Source organism: Hylobates moloch, unplaced genomic scaffold, assembly GCF_009828535.3.
Source record: "Hylobates moloch isolate HMO894 unplaced genomic scaffold, HMol_V3 SCAFFOLD_14, whole genome shotgun sequence".
NCBI classification, from domain to species: Eukaryota; Metazoa; Chordata; class Mammalia; order Primates; family Hylobatidae; genus Hylobates; species Hylobates moloch.
In genome coordinates, this window is record NW_026652289.1 from 64487214 (window position 1) to 64508670 (window position 21457).

At 43.8% G+C, this 21457-nt stretch overlaps 2 protein-coding genes across 15 annotated transcripts in view; both read left to right on the forward strand.

Annotated features, from left to right (window-relative positions):
* Nucleotides 1–2550: 2550 nt before the first annotated feature.
* PCLAF (PCNA clamp associated factor) lies at nt 2551–19637 on the forward strand. Of its 3 annotated transcripts, none has more exons than XM_032175821.2 (4): nt 2565–3011; nt 3298–3378; nt 7474–7636; nt 11130–11329. In XM_032175821.2, exons 1-4 carry the CDS (start codon nt 2966–2968, stop codon nt 11185–11187), a joined length of 348 nt encoding a protein of 115 aa, XP_032031712.1. In that variant the 5' UTR covers nt 2565–2965; the 3' UTR covers nt 11188–11329. The 3 variants fall into 3 exon arrangements, with proteins under 3 accessions (XP_032031714.1, XP_032031712.1, XP_032031713.1); XM_032175822.2 differs by lacking the exon at nt 11130–11329 and adding an exon at nt 18831–18922 and having other exon boundaries at nt 2572–3011; XM_032175823.2 differs by lacking the exons at nt 7474–7636; nt 11130–11329 and adding an exon at nt 18831–19637 and having other exon boundaries at nt 2551–3011.
* The window catches only part of CSNK1G1 (casein kinase 1 gamma 1), a 235182-nt gene continuing 225131 nt past the window's right edge, over nt 11407–21457 (forward strand). For 11 of the 12 annotated variants that reach the window (XR_009209593.1, XM_058427280.1, XM_058427287.1 and 8 more), the window contains exons 1-2: nt 11711–11738; nt 18831–18932. The gene's annotated coding sequence lies outside the window, so the exon portion shown is untranslated. Of the gene's footprint in view, nt 11739–18830; nt 18933–21457 lie in introns of all 12 variants that reach the window. The other variant, XM_058427276.1, reaches the window with a different exon arrangement.

A 21457-nucleotide genomic window follows, 5' to 3' on the forward strand; every position in this document is an offset into this window, starting at 1 on the left:
AAAAATTAGCCGGGCGTGGTGGCGGGCGCCTGTAGTCCCAGCTACTCGGAGAGGCTGAGGCAGGAGAATGGCGTGAACCCGGGAGGCGGAGCTTGCAGTGAGCCGAGATCGTGCCACTGCACTCCAGCCTGGGTGAGAGAGCGAGACTCCGTCTCAAAAAAAAAAAAAAAAAATTGTGTTTAATTGCTTCTGCAAAGCAAACATTTCAATGAAGAACTTTTACCAGGCATCAGCACTTTTTTCTTTTTTCTCTAACATGCATTCTTCATCATCATCATTGGTGTTAAAATGACAAACATGCAAACAAAAAACAAACACACAACTATAGTAATATGTAGACTGCCCCTGGGGTGGAAATGTATATTTGATACTCTTTCTGGCAACTTGCTTGGCAGGTGGGCAAGGAGAAAAGACTATCATATTCTTTCTGCAGGAATCTGGAATATGAGTTCAAATTAAGTAACTCTGACCTATGTAGAAGCCACTTAAACTGAAAAGGAAATAATGGCATTTAAGAACCACTGTGCTGGCCAGGTGCAGTGGCTTACACTTGTAATCCCAGCACTTTGGGAGGCCAAGGCGGGCAGATCACTTGAGGTCAGGAGTTTGAGACCAGCCTGGCCAACATGGTGAAACCCTGTCTCTACTGAAAATACAAAATTAGCCGAGTGTGCTGGCACGTGTCTGTAATCCCAGCTACGTGGGAGGCTGAGGCAGGAGAATTGCTTGAACCCGGGAGGCGGAGATTGCAGTGAGGCAAGAACACGCCACTGCATTCCAACCTGGGCGAAGAAGCAAGACTCCGTCTCAAAAAAAAAAACAAAACACTGTGCAAGTAGATGGGCCATGAGGACAAAAAACAAAGGAATGCCCTGTGTCTTGTGGATTTTTCCGGTTGATTTGGCTGTAACCTTAGATACCAAGGTTAAGACAAAACTACAGGTAATTGCCAATACATTTTCTTTTCTTTTTTTTTTTGTTTTGAGACGGAGTCTCGCTCTGTCGCCCAGGCTGGAGTGCAGTGACGCAATCTCGGCTCACTGCAAGCTCCGCCTCCCGGGTTCACGCCATTCTCCTGCCTCAGCCTCTCCGAGTAGCTGGGACTACAGGCGCCCGCCACCACGCCCGGCTAATTTTTTGTATTTTTAGTAGAGACGGGGTTTCACCGTGGTCTCGATCTCCTGACCTCGTGATCCGCCCGCTTCGGCCTCCCAAAGTGCTGGGATTACAAGCGTGAGTCACCGCGCCCGGCCTTGCCAATACGTTTTCCATTATTGTGTTAATTTAACCTGTTGCCTAGATTCCTTAAATCTATGTTACAGAATGCAGTTGTTGATTCTGTTAAAGTACTGAGTAGCCTAATTTTATTTTAAGTTCAAGCAATTCACTGGAGAGAATTAATGCTGTGTTTACACTTCTAGGGTAGCCTTTCAAGTGAGCATTTAACAGAATACATCCCAAGGCAAGTTCCTCTGATCCTGTTTTTTGTTGTTGTTTTTAGAGACAGAGTCTCGCCCTGTCGCCCAAGCTGGAGTGCGGTGGTGTGATCTTGGCTCACTGCAACCTCCACCTCCCGGGTTCAAGGAATTCTCTTGCCTCAGCCTCCCGAGTAGCTGGGACTACAGGCACACGCTGCCACTCCCGGCTAATTTTTTATTTTTTATTTTTATTTTTATTTTAGTAGAGACTGGGTTTCACCGTGTTGCCCAGGCTGGTCTGGAACTCCTGAGCTCAGGCAATCCGCCCACCTCGGCCTCCCAAAGTGCTAGGATTACTGGCGTGAGCCACCACGCCTGACCGATTCTGTTTTATGTATAGTATTTAGAGAGTGAAAATCACTCCCCAGGGGTGTTGTGAGTAATTAGAAGGTAAGCATAAAGATAGAAAAAAATTATGACCCTTTATCCCAGAGTTATGCTCACTGTGTGCCAGGGATGTGGTCTTACCACATTTGGCAGGGTCTTTTCGTTTCGTTTCGTTTCCTTGCCTTGCCTTGCTTTTCTTTTCTTTCTTTCTTTCTTTCTTTCTTTCTTTTTTTTTTTTTTTTTTTTGACAGGGTGGTCATTTGTGTCTGTTGCACCCTCTCCCTAGGACCAGCAATCCACCCGTGAATAACCATCCTCCACCTCACCTCTTGGTCAGGCTGGTCTCGAACTCCTGGGGTCAAGCGATCTGCCCGCCTCGGCCTCTCAAAGTGCTGGGATTACAGCCATGAGTCCCCGCTCCCGGCAGATTTGGCAGATTATTTAGGAGCTCTGAGACCATTCAGTTCTCAGGAAGACGTTTTATTAGTTTCTTTTTATGTGTGTATGTATATACAGTCCCCCTAGTTTTTGTTTAGTCTCACATCATCCTAAAGACATTTAAGAAAACCCTTGTAAACAAGTTGTATTAGCTTCCTTTTCCCCATTCCATAAATTGTTTTAGTATGGATGCTGTACAGAGTTCATGCCTGGGGTACTAAAGGAAAGTTCTCAAGTTCTTTTAATTTTGATTTGCATCAAAAAGTCCTCTTAATTTCAGGTTTCACCTCCAGGAGTCAATCCTTATGGACTTAAGGCTATAATAACTTTTGAAGATAGTTTGTAATTCGCTGTCTTTGCTGGGTTTTCTTTTCTAAGCAGGCTCATTTCTCTAGTTCAGAAACTTAGCACCCACTTATCGGGTACCCCCGGAGAGTCCTGGTACCGCCCACCTGGGGCGCCTACGAATCCTAGGCCTTTGCGGGTTGATGGACGGATCCGCGCTGCAAGAAGCCTCGCCGCTGTCACCATTGGGCATTGGCAATTGGTTCAGGGGGAACGGCGCGGAACCAATGGGAGCGGTGGCTCGGGAGAGTCCTTGGAGCGCGCGGGAAAGAGACCAATATAAACTGTGGCGGGATAGTTTTCGGGTCCTTGTCCAGTGAAACACCCTCGGCTGGGAAGTCAGTTCGTTCTCTCCTCTCCTCTCGTCTTGTTTGAACATGGTGCGGACTAAAGCAGACAGTGTTCCAGGCACTTACAGAAAAGGTGAGGCGATCGAGTGTGGTACTGGAGGGCGGGGGGGTCCTCCCGGCAGCCCGGCCGCGGGCGACAGACGCCAGAGGTCCCCCTGGGCCCTGTGCGCCAAACTCATCTAGCTAGCCAGGGAGCAGCCGCCTGGCCCCTTTACCTAGAAGAAGAAGTCGCAGGGGCAGGGTAAGGTTATCCTACTGTTCCGGATCGCCAGGCTCTCCTCTCCAAGCCACTGGGTCCAGGACTCGGTGTCCGAACCCTCCTGCCCGTTCTGAACACCCTCTTTTGCCTCTCTTCACAGTGGTGGCTGCTCGAGCCCCCAGGAAGGTGCTTGGTTCTTCCACCTCTGCCACTAATTCAACATCAGTTTCATCGAGGAAAGGTAAGAAGAGCCCTCCTAAAGTTAGGGGATCAGGCCTGGCACCTGCAAGCCCCTGGCTTGCCATGAATTTCTTTTTCTTGAGGTACTCACGCCCGAATTTCTTCCTTGCCCTGTGATATAATAAGAGAGGCTGGGCCTTTTGGCCGGCTAGGGTAGAGGTGGGGGGGAGGTATCATGGAAGAGAATCTCAAGCCTTGGAGTTAAGGACCGACACAGCTTATTTTCAAGCCTATTTTTCTTTTCTTTTCTTTTTTTAGACAGGGTCTCACTTTGTCGCTCAGGTTGGAGTGCAGTGGTGCAATCACTGGTCACTACAGCCTCCACTTATGGGACTTAAGCAATCCTCCTACCTCAGCCTCCAAAGTAGCTGGGACTACAGGTGCATGCCACCACGCCGGACTTTTTTTTCTATTTTTTGTAGAGACGGGGGTCTCACTATGTTGCCTAAGCTGGTCTCAAACTCTTGGGCTCAAACAATCCTACTGGGATTACAGGCATGAGCCACCACAGCCAGCCTATCAATTTTTGTTTTTTGGTTTAGTATTTTCCTTTTTCTGTCTTTCTTTCTTTCTTTCTTTCTTTTTTGAGACAGAGTCTTGCACTGTTGCCCAGGCTGGAGTGCAATGGTGTGATCTTGGTTCACTGCAACCTCCGCCTCTCGGGTTCACACGATTCTCCTGCCTCTGCCTCCCGAGTAGCTAGGATTACAGGTGCATGCCACCACACCCGGCTAATTTTTTTGTATTTTTAGTAGAGATGGGGTTTCGCTATGTTGGCCAGACTGATCTCAAACTCCTGACCTCGCGATCCGCCTGCCTCAGCTTCCCAAAGTGATGGGAACACAGACGTGACCCACCACGCCCGGCTATTATTTTTCTTAATATTGACAGAGGCTATTTAAGTATTGTTAGAGGCTATTTAAAAGCCCCGTTATTAGATTAAGGGTTTGAACAATCGTTGACAGTGCTGAGTGCTCATTGCAATGTCTACTAAACTTTAATTAAAATGTTTTTGTTTTTGTTTGCTTGTTTTTCGTTTCTTCCTTACTCTTTGTTTGTTTGTTTGTTTGTTTGAGTATGATGTCTGTGGGTTTTCTCCAACTTTGCAGCTCCTAATACTGTCTTTGGGAGAGTAGGAGTGAAACCCGGCAAGGGAAATAGCTTCACGCTGCTCCTTCTGTGCGTGGAGTAGATGAGAAAATGCCCTACCATCTGGTGCCTCATTCCTTTCAGTAGGAAATTTGGCAGACAGGGAGATTAACGCTACAAGATTTAATTAAGAACGTAAAGAGGAACACTGTTTAGGCAGACAGGGAGATTAACGCTACAAGATTTAATTAAGAACGTAAAGAGGAACACTGTTTAGGACTTCATAGGTTTTGAAGTCAATTCAAATTTCTCCCTATTCGAAAAATTTCATTAGAAAACATTTACTATTTCTATCTCTTCAGATAAAAGGAAATAGAAGTTGATGATTTTTTTTAGAGTAACTTATACCCTGTACCACTAGACTAAGTTTCTTTTTCTTTTCTTTTTTCTTTTTCTTTTTTTTTTTTTTTTTTGAGACGGGGTCTCACTCTGTTGCCCAGGCTTGAGTGCAGTAGTGCAATCACAGCTTACTGCAGATTTGACCCCAGGGCTCAAATGATCCTCCCACTTCAGGCTCTTCCCAAGTAGCTGGGACTCAGGCACATGCCACCACACGCCCGCCTAATTTTTGTGTTTTTTGTAGAGACGGGGTTTCATCACGTTGCCCAGGCTGGTCTCGAACTCCTGGGCTGAAGCAATCCTCCCGCCTCAGCCTACCAAAATACTGGGATTACAGACATGAGCCACCATGCCTGGCCTGATGAAATTTCATTAGAGCTGCGTCCCATTGTCTGGTCCACTGTTGAATCACCACAGCCAACTAAATAGGCCCTTACTGAATATATGTTGAATGAATGCATCCTTTAAGGCATTTAAAAAATCTCTATTTTTAATCTGAATAATTGAATGTATGAAATGGGTAATATCCTTATTTTAAAGATAAGGAAATTTAATCTCTGGTTATATAACTTGATAAAGGTCACACAACTAAACCAGCGGAGTTGGGTTTGAATCTGTTGCTGCTATATATATATATACATATATATATATATATATATATTTTTTGAGACAGAGTCTCGCTCTGTCACCTAGGCTGGAGTGCAGTGGCATGACCTCGGCTTACTGCAACCTCCGCCTCCTGGGTTCAAGTAATTCTTCTACTTCAGCCTCCTAAGTAGCTTGGATTACAGGCATGCGCCACCACGCCTGGCTACATTTTGTATCTTTAGTGGAGACAGGGTTTCACCATGTTGGCCAGGCTGCTCTCGAACTCCTGACCTCATGATCCAACTGCCTCGGCCTCACAAAGTGTTGGGATTACAGGTGTGAGCCACCGTGCCCAGCTGCTGCTGTATGTTTTCTAGTAGTAAAAGCATTCCTGTAAGGTTCCTTTGGGAAAATTGTGAACCAAAAGATCACTATCTTTTATATGCCATTCCTTCTTTTGGAGGCAAAGGCGGGAGGGTTGCCTCAGCCAGGAGTTTGAGACCAGCCTGGACAACATGGCAAAACCCCATTGCTATTTTTATAAATGTAAATAAATAAATAAGTACAAACAATATAACTTCAGAGTCTATATGGAAACAACTTTTGTAAGCATTCTTTAACAACTAGAGTTGTTAAAGCAAATGTTTTAGCTTAAAGCAAAAGATTTGCAGTAACTGAATAATTTGTTCCTGGTCATTACTTTATAAAAAGGCAAGAATTTTCCCTCAATTTCTCCTTATATTACTGTTGAAAAATAACCAGGAATTGGCTGGGCAGGGTGGCTCACGCCTGTAATCCCAGCACTTTGGGAGGCCAAGGTGGGCGGATCATGAGATCAGGAGATCGAGACCATCCTGGCTAGCATGGTGAAACCCTGTCTCTACTAAAAATACAAAAAATTAGCCAGGCGTGGTGGCGGGCACCTGTAGTCCCAACTGCTAGGGAGGCTGAGGCAGGAGAATGGCGTGAACCCAGAAGGCGGAGCTTGCAGTGAGCCGAGATCGTGCCACTGCACTCCAGCCTGGGTGACAGAGCGAGACTCTGTCTGCCCCCACAAAAAAAGCAAAAACAAAACAAAACAAAAATTAGCTGGGCGTGGTGGCGGGCACCTGTAATCCCTGCTACTCAGGAGGCTGAGGCAGGAGGATCCCTTGAATCCGGGAGGCGGAGGTTACAGTAAACCAAGATTGCGCCACTGCACTCCAGCCTGGATGACAGAGCTAGACTCTTAAAAAAAAAAAAAAAAAAAAGAAAAATGGAATCTACTTTTGTGGAGACTTTCACATTGCCTCTTATATGTGCTTTAACTAAATGACCTTAATAAGTAAAATGTTGGCACTTTATACTACATGGTCCTATCTTATATTAGGAAAAAGTGTGTCAAACTTCAGTATGTCAGTACATACAAGAATATATATATATATATATATAAATATTTTTTTTTTTTTTTTTTTATTTGAGACAGAGTCTCGCTCTGTTGCCAGACTGGAGTGTGCAGTGGCATAATCTCGGCTCACTGCAACCTCCGACTCGCTGGTTCAAGCGATTCTCCTGCCTCAGCCTCCCAAGTAGCTGGGAATACAGGCACGTGCCACCACACCCAGCTAATTTATGTATTTTTAGTAGAGACGGGGGTTTCACCATGTTGGCTAGGTTGGCCTCGAACTCCTGACCTTGTGATCCACCCTCCTCAGCCTCCCAAAGTGCTGGGATTACAGGCGTGAGCCACTGTGCCCGGCAAGAGTATTTGAATAGCTCTGCTTGTGGACAAAATATAAACATATTTTTCAGTTGTAAAAATTCTGTTACTACTGTTATTGCTAAGATAACCATCACACTGAGTTTATTGGTGGAATACAGCTTTATTGTGTCACATTTTCTAATTCTTTAAGTTGTATATCTTAAATAAAGATTATTTAATACCTTTGAGAATTTGATGTTAAAGAAGGAATTAAGTTGTTTAAGGAATGGCGATTGTATTATTAGTACTTATCTAGTTCCATCTGTTTATATTTTACAGCTGAAAATAAATATGCAGGAGGGAATCCCGTTTGCGTGCGCCCAACTCCCAAGTGGCAAAAAGGAATTGGAGAATTCTTTAGGTTGTGCCCTAAAGATTCTGAAAAAGAGAATCAGATTCCTGAAGAGGCAGGAAGCAGTGGATTAGGAAAAGCAAAGAGAAAGTAAGTTTTTATATTCTGGAATATAAAGAAAATATTTATCTCACGCCTGTAATCCCAGCACTTTGGGAGGCCGAGGTGGGAGGATCACTTGAGGCCAGGTGTTCAAAACCAGCCTGTCCAACATGGCGAAACCCTGTCTCTACTAAAAATACAAAATTAGCTGGGCGTGATGGTATACACCTGTGGTCCTAGCTATTTGGGAGGCTCAAACAAAAGAATTGCTTGGTGCAGCAAACCACCATGCACACATATACCTATATAACAAACTTGCATGTTCTGCACATGTATCTCATTTTCACGCCACTGCACTCCAGCCTGGGGGACAGAGTGAGACTCCGTCTCAAAAAAAAAAATTAATTAATTAATTAATAAAGAAAATATCTTGAAAATAAAGGACAAATAGGATATTGAGTCAAGTTTCTCTTCAAGCTCATAAGAAAATGCAAAAAAAGTTTTTTAAAACTTCTACTAATTTCTTATTATAACTCACTCCCAAATTTCTTTCTTTTTTTTTTTTTTCGAGATGGAGTCTTGCTCTGTTGCCCAGGCTGGAGGGCAGTGGCTCACTGCAACCTCTGCCTCCCAGGTTCAAGCAATTTTCCTGCCTCAGCCTCCCAAGTAGCTGGGATTACAGGCACGCGTCACCACGCCCAGCTAATTTTTGTATTTTTAGTAGAGACAGGGTTTCACCTTGTTGGCCAGGCTGGTCTTGAACTCTTGACTTCGTGATCTACCCACCTTAGCCTCCCAAAGTACTGGGATTACAGGCGTGAGCCACTGCATCCAGCCAGCTAATTTCATACATTAGTAAAAAGTATTCTTTTTACTCTTCCCAATCTCTCAAAGAGGATCAGTTCCCATTCATATAAGTGCTATGTCATTAACCATGAACTTAGTGTATTGAGTCTTTAATTTTTACTGTCTTTTTCCTTTAGGCTTTTCTTACAAGGCAATTTCCTTGTTGGCTTATATAGCTTGAATTCCATTAATCCTGCCCCTTAAAAACTACCAGTTCAACTTCCACAAGAAATATATAACCAGGCTGTGTGCGGTGGCTCATGCCTGTAATCCTAGCACTTTGGGAGGCTACAGTGGGCAGATCGCTTGAGCTCAGGAGTTCCAGACCAGCCTGGGCAACATGGTGAAACCCCTTCTCTACCAAAAGGGTGGTGGCACCGCCTATAATCCCAGCTACTTGGGAGGCTGAAGTGGGAGAATCGCTTGACCCTGGGAGAGATGAAGGTTGCAGTGAGCCGAGATCCTGCCACTGTACTCCAGCATGGGTGGCAGAGTGAGGACCTGTCTCAAAAATAGGCTGGGCACAGTGACTCACCCCTGTAATCCCAGCACTTTGGGAGTCCAAGGCAGGCAGATCACAAGAGTAGGAGATCGAGACCATCCTGCAACATGATGGGACCCCGTCTATACTAAAAATACAAAATATTAGCCAGGCGTGGTGGCATGTGCCTATAATCTCAGCTACTCAGGAGGCTGAGGCAGGAGAATTGCTTGAACCTGAGAGGTGTTGGCTGTAGTGCGCTGAGATCGCACCACTGCACTCCAGCCTGGGGGACAGAGCGAGACTCCATCTCAAAAAAAATCAAGTAAAATAAAAATAAAAAAAATGACCAATATGGAAAAGTTGGAAAATACAGAAATCCCCATCACCTAGAACCAACCAAGACTAATACCATGGTGTATTGTCTTTACAACTTCTCTGTAAGTACGTAAGAATAGTGAAAAACAAAAATTAGAGAAAAACTACACACACCAAACTTGGTGTGCAACCTTTAAAAAAAAAGTTTTTGAGTTTCATCCGTTGTATTTCATGAATATCTCATTCCTTTTTTCTTTCTTTCTTCCTTTTTTTTTTTTTTTTTTAATATGGGGATCTCACTCTGTCACCCAGGCTGTAATGCAGTGACCCAATCTTCGCTCACTTCAACCTCTGCCTCCTGGGTTCGATTGATTCTCCCACCTCAGCCTTCCAAGTAGCTGGAATTATAGGCATGTGCCATGGAGTTCAGCTAATTTTTTGTATTTTTGGTAGAGATGAGGTTTCACCACGTTGCCTAGGCTGATCTCAAACTCCTGAGCTCCAGTAATCCACTTGCCTTGGCCTCCCACTGTGCTGGGATTACAGGCATCAGCTGCCACACCTGGCCAGTGTGCAAACTGGTTTTTTTTTTTTTTGAGACGGAGTTTCGCCCTGTTGCCCAGGCTGGAGTGCAGTAGTAGTGCAATCTTGGCTCACTGCAACCTCCACCTCCCGGGTTCACACCAGTCTCCTCCCTCAGCCTCCCGAGTAGCTGGGACTACAGGCGCCCACCACCACGCCCGGCTAATTTTGTTGTATTTTTAGTAGAGACGGGGTTTCACCGTGTTAGCCAGGATTATCTCAATCTCCTGACCTCGTGATCTGCCCGCCTCGGCCTCCCAAAGTGCTGGGGATTACAGGCGAGAGCAACTACACCCAGCAACAAATTTTTTAAGAAGCTAATTAAGGCCAGGCACGGTGGCTCACGCTTGTAATCCCAGCACTTTGGGAGGCCGAGGCGGGCGGATCACGAGGTCAGGAGATCGAGACCACGGTGAAACCCCGTCTCTACTAAAAAATACAAAAAAATTAGCCGGGCGTGGTGGTGGGCACCTGTAGTCCCAGCTACTCGGAGAGGTTGAGGCAGGAGAATGGCGTGAACCCGGGAGGCAGAGCTTGCAGTGAGCCGAGATCACGCCACTGCACTCCAGCCTGGGCGACACAGCGAGACCCAAAATTCTGGATACAAAAGTACAATCTTTACTGTGTAAATACATGTATATGTACTATATGAAAATGTACCAAACATAAATAATGCTTATCTCTGAGTAAAAACCTCTTCTCATACTCTGTGCTAATAACTTTTCACAAAAAATATGCATCACTTTTAAGAATCAAGAAAAATTTCTGAAGGTCATATGGGACAGAAAAAAAAAAACAAGGGAAAAATCATGCCACTTGGGAAAAAAAGATTCGAAACCTGCCTTTTTATAGATTTGTAATTAATAAGGTACAGGCTTTCTTTTTTTTTTTTTTTTTTTTGAGACGGAGTCTCGCTCTGTCGCCCAGGCTGGAGTGCAGTGGCGCAATCTCGGCTCACTGCAAGCTCCGCCTCCCGGGTTCACGCCATTCTCCTGCCTCAGCCTCTCTGAGTAGCTGGGACTACAGGCGCCCGCCACCACGCCCGGCTAACTTTTTGTATTTTTAGTAGAGACGGGGTTTCACCGTGGTCTCGATCTCCTGACCTCGTGATCCGCCCGCCTCGGCCTCCCAAAGTGCTGGGATTACAAGCGTGAGCCACCGCGCCCAGCCCTAAGGTCCAGGCTTTCTAAGCAACTTAAATGTTTTGTTTCAAAACAAAGTATTTGCCTGGATGTAGGAGGAAAGGGAGTGATGTCACTGCCATTATGATGCCCCTTGAATATAAGACCCTACTTGCTATCTCCCCTGTACCAGCCAGGAGCCACCCATCCTCCAGCACACTGAGCAGCAAGCTGGACACACGGCATCCTGATCCAAATGGGTAAGGGGATGGTGGCGATGCTCATTCTGGGTCTACTACTTCTGGCGCTGCTCCTACCCGTGCAGGTTTCTTCATTTGTTCCTTTAACCAGCACGCCGGAAGCTACTGCAGCCGAGACCACAAAGCCCTCCAACAGTGCCCTACAGCCTACAGCCAGTCTCCTTGTGGTCTTGCTTGCCCTTCTACATCTCTACCATTAAGAGGCAGGTCAAGAAAGAGCTACAGTTCTCCAACTCATACTCTAAAACCGAATCAAAATGGTGCCTAGAAGTTCAGTGTGGCAAGGAAAAAAACCAGGTCTTCATCAAGTCTACTAATTTCACTCCTTATTAACAGAGAAACGCTTGAGAGTCTCAAACTGGACTGGTTTAAAGAGCATCTGAAGGATTTGACTAGATGATAAATGCCAATATTAAATCTGTTGGAGTTTCATGTATAAGACGGAGGAGAAAGACAACATCAAAAATTAGTTAACAAGCTATGGAATGGAGATTCAGTTTTCATTTTAGTTCGTTAAATCTACAAGGCTGTAAAATGATTAGGTAATATAAAAAGCTTCCATGATTCTATTTATTATATATGTGCATTGGAAGAAACTACCAGATGTTACTATAAATATTCTATGTATTGTTTCAGCCATCCTAATTTAATGCTGATATGCTCTAGATTTACATTGCTAAGTTTTTACTCTTCTCTTGGGCACTTAACTCTGTTTCTTTTGTTTGTTTGTTTTGAGAAGGAGTCTCACTCTGTCACCCAGGCTGGTGTGCAGTGGTGCCATCTTGGCTGACTGCAACCTTCACCTCCTGGGTTCAAGCAATTTTCGTGCCTTTCTTGAGTAATTGGGATTACAGGCACCTGCCACCACACCCAGCTAATTTTTGTATTTTTAGTAGAGATGGGATTTCACCATGTTGGCCAGGATGGTCTCGATCTCCTGACCTCGTGATCTGCCCGCCTCGGCCTCCCAAAGTTCTGGGATTACAGGCGTGAGCCACTGCACCTGGCCAAGGGCACTTAACTCTTTAGGGCTTTAGTTGGATTTGCCATTGCATTTGACTTTCTTTTTTTTTTTTGAGACAGAGTCTCGCTCTGTCGCCCAGGCTGGGGTGCAGTGGTGCAATCTTGGCTCACTGCAAGCTCTGCCTCCCGGGTTCACGCCATTCTCCTGCTTCAGCCTCCCCAGCAGCTGGGACTACAGGCGCACGCCACCACGCCCATCTAATTTTTTGTATTTTTAGTAGAGACGGGGTTTCACCGTGTTAGCCAGGATGGTCTTGATCTGCTGACCTTGTGATCCACCCACCTTGGCCTCCCAAAGTGCTGGGATTACAGGCGTGAGCCATCGCACCTGGCCCTGCATTTTACTTTCTATGTGGTAATTGAAGTATGCCAGAGCAATGATAGACTGGCATCTACTCCAAATCCAAGCATGACTAATTCTTGCATATACACTTAAAAGTGAAATAGTAGGCATTTCCTATCACCCATTCCAATTCAACAAGAATGCCAGATTTAGTTACCACACTTAACTGGATTCCAAAAATTAGAAGTGTATTGACTTCAACTAATTTTAAAATAGTGCCTTTTTATCTTTGTATATGTCAAATAATTTTCACAACTTAAAAACTGATTTTTTTGTGTGCAGGAGGTGGGTTAAAATTAAAATCTCCTTTGAAGGCATAGTTGATTAATCTTGAAATTAAGGCCGGGCGCGGTGGCTCACGCCTGTAATCCCAGCACTTTGGGAGGCCGAGGCGGGCAGATCACGAGGTCAGGAGATCGAGACCATCCTGGCTAACACGGTGAAACCCCGTCTCTACTAAAAATACAAAAAATTAGCCGGGTGAGGTGGCGGGTGCCTGTAGTCCCAGCTACTCGGAAGGCTGAGGCAGGAGAATGGCGTGAACCCCGGGGAGCGGAGCCTGCAGTGAGCCGAGATCGCGCCACTGCACTCCAGCCTGGGCGACAGCGAGACTCTGTCTCAAAAAAAAAAAAATGACTTTGTACATGTGTTGAAATCCCACAATTAAAAATTGACCATTTTTTGTCTGGAATATTATAAATGGAGGGGTGGCTGATCCTGTAATCTCGCTTCGAGGCGGAGGTGGAATCGGATCACTTGAGGCAGGTTGCAGGGTTGGAGGTCGCCTAATCCGGGAAATGGTGAGACCTCTCAAAAAAAAAAAAAAAAAAAAATTTGCCTGTAATCCAGATTCGGGGGGGCACAGGGTCAGAGTCATCACCATTCAGGAGGGATAAAACACTGAAACCTGAAGAAATTACAAAACTGCCCACTGCAATTAGCTGGGATGGGTGGCAAGACTCTGTCTAGTATCGAGATAAGGAAAAAAATGGAGTGTCTTGAATATATAGCCGAGATCGCGCTACTGCACTCCAGCCTGGGTGACAGTGCGAGACTCCATCTCAAAAAAAAAAAAAAAGAACATAAAATAAGCAGAATAACAAATCTGGTTCTGTATTTGCAAAGTGAAGACCAGAAATTTGTCTGCATTAAATTCACAAAACATTTCTGTAAATACTTAAAATAAAAAAACAAAACAACTTTATGAGTCTGATGAGCTACATTTGGGACACTTTCTATAATTAGTCAATATTTTTAGATAGAGCCTGGGCCTAAGCATAAGTGGACTTGATTCTGGTAAGTAAAACTTTTACAACTGCCTTGATATATAGAAGCCTTTTTAGAAATAGACACTCCAGCCTGGGCGCGGTGACTTGTGCCTGTAATCTCAACATTTTGAAAGTCCAAGGCGGGTGGATCACCCGAGGTTGGGAGTTCGAGACCAGCCTGGCCAACACAGCGAAACCCTGTCTCTACGAAAAATACAAAAATTAGCTGGGCTTGGTGGCAGTCGCCTGTGATCCCTTCTACTCTGGAGGCTGAGGCAGGAGAATTGCTTGAACTCGGGAGGCGGAGGTTGCAGTGAGCCGAGATCATGCCATTGCACTCCAGCCTGGGCAACAGAGCGATAATCCGTCTCAAAAAAAAAAAAAAAAAAAAAAGAAATATATACTCCATGGGGCCAGGCATGCCCAGCACTTTGGGAGACTCAATGGGGGAGGATTGCTTGAGCTCAGGAGTTTGAGACCAGCTTGGGCAACATAATGAGACCATGTCTCTACAAAAAAAAAAAAAAAAAAATTAGCTGGGCATGGTGGCACACACCTGTAGTCCTGACTACTCTGGAGGTTAAGGTGGGAGTATCGCTTGAGCCCAGGCATTCGAGGTTGCAGTGAGTTATTGTGCCACTGAACTCCAGCCTGGGTGACAGAGCCAGATTGTGTTTCTATTAAAGAAAGGACACTCCATGAAATCTTTGGTTCACATGGTCACACACTGATGCTTAGTTGTTCCTGTATCCCATATGGCCGTAGTAGCTTTAATAAATCTTAAGGCAATATTTGCCGTCTTTAGAAACCTACATGGGAACAAGCAGCTCCAACAGATCTCGACCTATGGTATGTGTGACTGAACAGTCCCTTTTGCTTCTTATTTGTACATTCTATATCTGTTACATCTGTTTTGGATTGTACATTGTATTTGGAATGGATTTTCATTGAACACAACTAGATAAAAATAGATGGCTGAAAGAGTAATTAAAACAAAGTATTTGACATGTGAAAGCATATAAAATATTAAGAATTATTCATTACAAAAATTAGCCGGGTATGGCGGCACATGCCTGTGATCTCAGCTACTGGGGAGGCTGAGATAGGAGAATCACTTGAACCTGGGAGGCAGAGGTTGCAGTGAGCCGAGATCACTGCACTCCAGCCTGGGCAACAAAGTGAGACTCCATCTCAAAAAAAAGAAATTATTCAGTACTGTTGATAAGCTCATTTAGTAAATGGTAATTGAGTGTCTATGATCCATGTTGTGAGATATTTAGCAGCAATTAAATCTTAGGCTTTGTTGTTATATGACTATCATGATTTCTGGTTTCCATAAAAATCAACAACCAAAGGGATACTCTTTTTTTTTTTTAGAGACAGAATTTTTTTTTTTTTTTGAGACAGGATTTTTTTTTTTTTTTTTTTTTTTTTAGAGACAGGATTTTGCTCTGTTACTCATGCTGGAGTGCAGTGGTGAGATCATAGCTCTCGTAGCCTTGACCTCTTGTACTCAAGCAATTTTCCCACTTCAGCCTCCTGAGTAGCTGGGACTATAGATGCATGCCATTGCTCCTGGCTAATTTTAAATTTTTAGTAGAGACCAGGCCTTGCTATGTTGCCTAGGCTGGTCTTGAACTCCTGGGCTCAAGCAATCCTAACGCCTCAGCCTCCGAAAGTGTTGGGATTACGGGCCTGAGCCGTGATGCCTGGCCCCAAAGGGATACATTTTGAATAAAGCTTTTTAATAGGCTTGCTTTCCTGATCCAATAAATTTCTTCTAGTTCTCTGTCATTGTCTGGTACCATTCTTCCTTGGTCTTTTTTTCCAATAGGAACAAGCTGATAAGACTAGCTTTAGAATATATTTCAGATTTCTTGAATTACTTGTGGCTTACATTAAGGAAATAAAATATTTGGCAATATAGCCAAATGTGACTATAACATTGATCATCACAAGAATAAAACCTATATTATAGCCTTCCCACCATATGAAAAGAGATTACACATATATTCTCATAAAGAACTTTAATCCATGGTATTATAAAATCTGTGACATAAACCTAGGTAATAGAGGTTTATATTATTTCTTTAGGTCCTGTTCTTAGATTTGACATTGTTTAGGAGCATTGTAATTACCCCTTTATTGAAATAATAAATGAGTTTATTAGAAGGACTTGTGATATAAACTCTCTATGGAATATGGTTATTCCCATGGCCTTATTTTTCTCCCAAAGGCAGGGTAAACTCCCAGCAGTTGCGTGGGGGAAGAGTCAGAATCAAGAAAGACTATCTACTTAAACCTTTAACAGAGCTATGATGCCTAAAGTAAATCAGGCGCTTGCACAAAGGAAGTCTGGGTTATGATAATGTTCATTTGTTAATTTAATTTCCAGGAAAATACAATGAAGATATCTTTGTTATCTAATACTGAGTTAATGATAATCTTTTTTTGTTTTTGTTTTTGTTTTGAGACAGAGTTTTTTCTCTTGTTGCCCAGGCTGGAGTCCACCTCCTGGGTTCAAGTGATTCTCCTGCCTCAGCCTCCTGAGTAGCTGGGATTACAGGCACGTGTCACCATGCCCAGCTAATTTTTTTATATTTTTATTTTATTATTTTTGAGATAGAGTCTCACTCTGTCACCCAGGCTGGAGTGCAGTGGCTCGATCTTAGCACACTACAACCTCCACCTCCCAGGTTTCAGCGATTCTCCTGCCTCAGCCTCCTGAGTAGCTGGGATTACAGGCGTGTGCCACCACGCCTGGCTAATTTTTGTGATTTTTTAGTAGGGACGGGATTTCACCATACTGGCCAGGCTGGTCTTGAACTCCTGATCTCATGATCCGCCCGCCTCGGCCTCCCAAAGTGCTGGGATTACAGGCGTGAGCCACCGTGCCCGGCCAATTTTTTTGTATTTTTAGTAGAGACAGGGTTTCATTATGTTGGCTAGACTGGTCTCGAACTCCTGACCTCAGATGATCCACCTGCCTTGACCTCCCAAAGTGCTGGGATTACAGGCGTGAGCCACCGCGCCGGGCCAACGATAATCTTATACCAAATCTGAGTGCCTTCATTTTCACTTCCTTCTTTCACTACCTGGTTCTGCCCATCAAGGATTGCTGGATCTAATTTGAAAACCAAGAATTTTAGAGTAGATCTCACAAATCTTTGTCAGCTCTAATAAACCAAAAAAAAAAAAAGTAGTTTTTGATTAAGTTTTGAATTGACTTTTCCTCCATAAAAAGTGTAATGAGGCTGGGCACAGTGGCTCATGCCTGTAATCCCAGCACTTTGAGAGGCCAAGGCAGGCGGATTATGAAGTCAAGAGATCAAGACCATCCTTGCCAACATGGTGAAACCCTGTCTCTACTAAAAATACAAAAAAATTAGGTGGGCGTGGTGGCGCGTGCCTGTAGTCCCAGCTACTCCGGAGGCTAAGGCAGGAGAATCGCTTGAACCCGGGAGGCACGGGTTGCAGTGAGCCGAGATTGCACCACTGCACTCCAGCCTGGCGACAGAGCGAGACCCCATCTCAAAAAAACCTATAATGGGTACAAAATAACTTTGTTTTTTGTTTCGTTTTTTGGGGTTTTTTTGAGATGGAGTTTTGCTCTTGTTGCCCAGGCTGGAGTGCAATGGTTCAGTTTTGGCTCACAGCAACCTCTGCCTCCTAGGTTCAAGTGATTCTCCTGCCTGAGCCTCCCAAGTAGCTGGGATTACAGGCACCTGCTACCATGCCCGGCTAATTTTTGTATTTTTAGTAGAGATGGGTTTCACCATGTTGGCCAGGCTGGTCTCGAACATCTGACCTCAGGTGATCCACCCACCTCGGCCTCCCAAAGTGCTGAGATTAGAGGCATGAGCTACAGGGCCCTGCCTGACTTTGGGATAATGTAAATTATTTTTCAAAAGCTACAACTATGCTATGCTAACAATTTTGGGGATTTTCTTTTCTTCATTTTTGTTTTATTGACACAGAGACCTGCTCTGTTTCCCAGGCTGGAGTGCAGTGGCACAATCAATCATGGCTCACTGCAACCTTGAAGTGATCCTCCTGCCTCAGCCTCCTGAGTAGCTGGAACTATAGGCATGTGCCACCACGACCAACTAATTTTTGTTTTTTTTTAGACAGGGTCTCTGTCCCCCAGGCTGGAGTGTGCAATGGCACAGTCTCAGCTCACTTCAACCTCCACCCACCGTGCTCAAGCAATTCTCCTGCCTTAGCCTCCCAAGTAGATGGGATTACAGGCACACACCACCACTGGCCGGCTATTTTTGTATTTTTAATAGAGATGGGGTTTCACCATGTTGGCTAGGCTCGTCTCGAATTCCTGACCTCAAATGTTCCACCCACCTTGGCCTCCCAAAGTGTTGGGATTACAAGCGTGAGCCACCAACCCCGGCCTGATTTTTTATTTTTTGTAGAGATGGGGTGTCACTAAGTTGCCCAGGTTGGTCTCAAACTCTTGGGCTCAAGCAATCCTCCTGCCTCATCCTCCCAAAGTGCTGGGATTATGAGTGTAAGTCACTGTGTCTGGCCAATTTGGGGTTTTTCCTAATTAGTTAATGTAATCACATGGTTCAAAAGAGTGTATATAGTCAAATGACAACTTGCTATATGTTTTCTCTGCTAAAGTGGATTGGTTAATTTTTTTACTTTTTATTATCACAAAGTTCTTGCTGGCAGATTATATTGTTTATCAATCCATTTAATAACATGTTGAAATAATATGCTATATAAATAGATTCTTTTTTAATAAAAATGACAACGTAGTCTAAAGGAGAAACACTAATTCTGCAAATTAACAGGCAAATAAATTGTTAAAAATTTTGTCGTGTTAATACTTGAAATTTGTAGGTGTTTGTTAATTAATGAAGTTTGATTTTCTTTCATTTCTAGTCATTAGACCAGATCTACTCCGGATTTACATAGGTTTGTAACTATTTTTTTCAAACAGTTGATACTTGGATGGCTATTGATGTTCTCTCTTCTTTCCACAGAGCATGTCCTTTGCAACCTGCTCACACAAATGATGAAAAAGAATAGAACTTTCTCATTCATCTTTGAATAACGTCTCCTTGTTTACCCTGGTATCCTAGAATGTAAATTTACATAAATGTGTTTGTTCCAATTAGCTTTGTTGAACAGGCGTTTAATTAAAAAATTTAGGTTTAAATTTAGATGTTCAAAAGTAGTTGTGAAATTTGAGAATTTGTAAGACTAATTATGGTAACTTAGCTTAGTATTCAATATAATGCATTGTTTGGTTTCTTTTACCAGATTAAGTGTCTTGTTCTTGCTAAAATCAAGTCATTGCATTGTGTTCTAATTACAAGTATGTTGTATTTGAGATTTGCTTAGATTGTTGTACTGCTGCCATTTTTATTGGTGTTTGATTATTGGAATGGTGCCATATTGTCACTCCTTCTACTTGCTTTAAAAAGCAGAGTTAGATTTTTGCACATTAAAAAAATTCAGTATTAATTAAACATTACTTACTCTACCCTTTTTTTGGCAAGGAGGACAAATACGCAATGTTGCGAAACCTTGGATGGATATCTTCTCTTTAAAAAAATGTAAAGATAATTTGGTCTTGAGGGTTTAAACGGTTGATAATGCCTCTATAACAACAATAAGAAAAAAGATAAAATACTAGGATAGAATCATGGTGGGCACAGTGGCTTCTCCGGAGGCTGAGGAGGGAGGTTTGCTTGAGTCCAGGAGTTGGAGACCAGCCCAGGCAACATAGCAAAACCCTATCTCTAAAAATATTTTTATTTTTATTTTTTTTTATTTTTTTTTTTGAGACGGACTCTCGCTCTGTCGCCCAGGCTGGAGTGCAGTGGCGCAATCTCGGCTCACTGCAAGCTCCGCCTCCCGGGTTCACGCCATTCTCCTGCCTCAGCCTCTCCGAGTAGCTGGGACTACAGGCGCCCGCCACCACGCCTGGCTAATTTTTTTGTATTTTTAGTAGAGACGGGGTTTCACCGTGGTCTCAATCTCCCGACCTCGTGATCCACCCGCCTCGGCCTCCCAAAGTGCTGGGATTACAAGCGTGAGCCACCGCGCCCGGCCTTCTAAAAATATTTTTAAAAAGGCTGGGTGCAGTGGCTCACGCCTGTAATCCCAGCACTTTGGGAGGCCGAGGCAGGTGGATCACCTGAGATAGGAGTTCAAGACCAGCCTGGCCAACATGGTGAAACTCTGTCTCTACTAAAAATGAAGAAATGAGCCAGGCATGGTGGCACATGCCTGTAGTCCTAGCTACTCAGGAGGCTGAGGCAGGAGAATCCCTTGAACCTGGTAGGCGGAGGTTGCAGTGAGCCGAGATTGTGCCACTGCACTCCAGCCTGAACAACAGAGTGAGACAATGTCTTAAAAAAAAAAAAGAAAGAAAAGAAAAAAATATATATTTATATAGGAACAATAATAAAAAATTAGCCTGGCATGGTGGCATGCATAGTGGAACCAGATCCCATCTCTTAAAAGAAATTTTCCTAGGATTTGCATTTGATTTGCTATCATAAAATATAATTTTAAAGTTGGAAGTCAATATAACATGAAAGGCAAATCATGCCATAAACCCATAGGCATGGCAAAACTCCTAAGAGCTACTGTGACATTTTTTAACATAACCAGAGGTATAATTGAAGAAGTGGGTATAATATTCCTCATCCCACTTTTTACAGCAGCCTGTTGTCAAAATTGATCATATTTTAGTAGGCATATTTTTCTGAAATATGTTTGTAATAAATGCATACTTATTTTTACAATACACTATCCATTTGTGTGCCTCCTAAAATTATTTTATTCTTTCCAAATACAAATCAGAGCATTGACCTGATTTTAACACCTTCCAAACTGTTTTGAGTCCTAATGATTGTAGATTGTATTTTTTGCTTTGTCTTTTAGAGGTGGATATTATTAAACAGAATGTTACCGAATTGGGAGCCGAGTTTCTAAAATCCCAAGTACTTATTTGATAATTAAGTTTATTTTTTATTTTTTATTTATTTATTTTTGAGACGGAGTCTTGCTCAGTCACCCAGTCTGGAGTGCAATGGTGCGATCTCGGCTCACTGCAAGCTCCGCCTTTCCGGTTCACGCCATTCTCCTGCCTCAGCCTCCCGAGTAGCTGGGACTACAGGCGTCCACCACCACGCCCAGCTGATTTTTTTTTTTTGTATTTTTAGTAGAGACGGGGTTTCACCATGTTAGCCAGAATGGTCTCGATCTCCTGACCTTGTGATCCGCCCGCCTCGGCCTCCCAAAGTGTTGGGATTACAGGTGTGAGCCACCGCGCCTGGCCTAATTAGGTTTATTTTTAAGGAGTAGTTTAAACAAAATATCTTAAAGTCAAGTTTTAATGGGTCTGACACTTGATTTGCTATTTTTCTTTTCTTTTTTTTTTTCTTTGTTAGATGGGGTCTCGCTCTGTCACCCAGGCCAGAGTGCAGTGGCATGATCTTGGCTCACAGTAACTTCTGCCTCCCAGATTTAAGCGATTCTCCTACCTCAGACTCCAGAGTAGCTGGGACTACAGGCGGTCGCCACCATGCCCGGCTAATTTTTGCATTTTTAGTAGAGGCGGGGTTTTACCATGTTGGCCAGGTTGGTCTCCAACTCC

Bases quoted from the DNA above. Each gene is read 5' to 3' on its own strand.
- PCLAF (XM_032175821.2), top strand. From the start codon at position 2,966: ATGGTGCGGACTAAAGCAGACAGTGTTCCAGGCACTTACAGAAAAG. The intron at 3,012-3,297 runs GTGAGGCGATCG...CTCTCTTCACAG, and splicing joins TCCAGGCACTTACAGAAAAG to TGGTGGCTGCTCGAGCCCCC. The intron at 3,379-7,473 runs GTAAGAAGAGCC...TATATTTTACAG, and splicing joins ATCAGTTTCATCGAGGAAAG to CTGAAAATAAATATGCAGGA.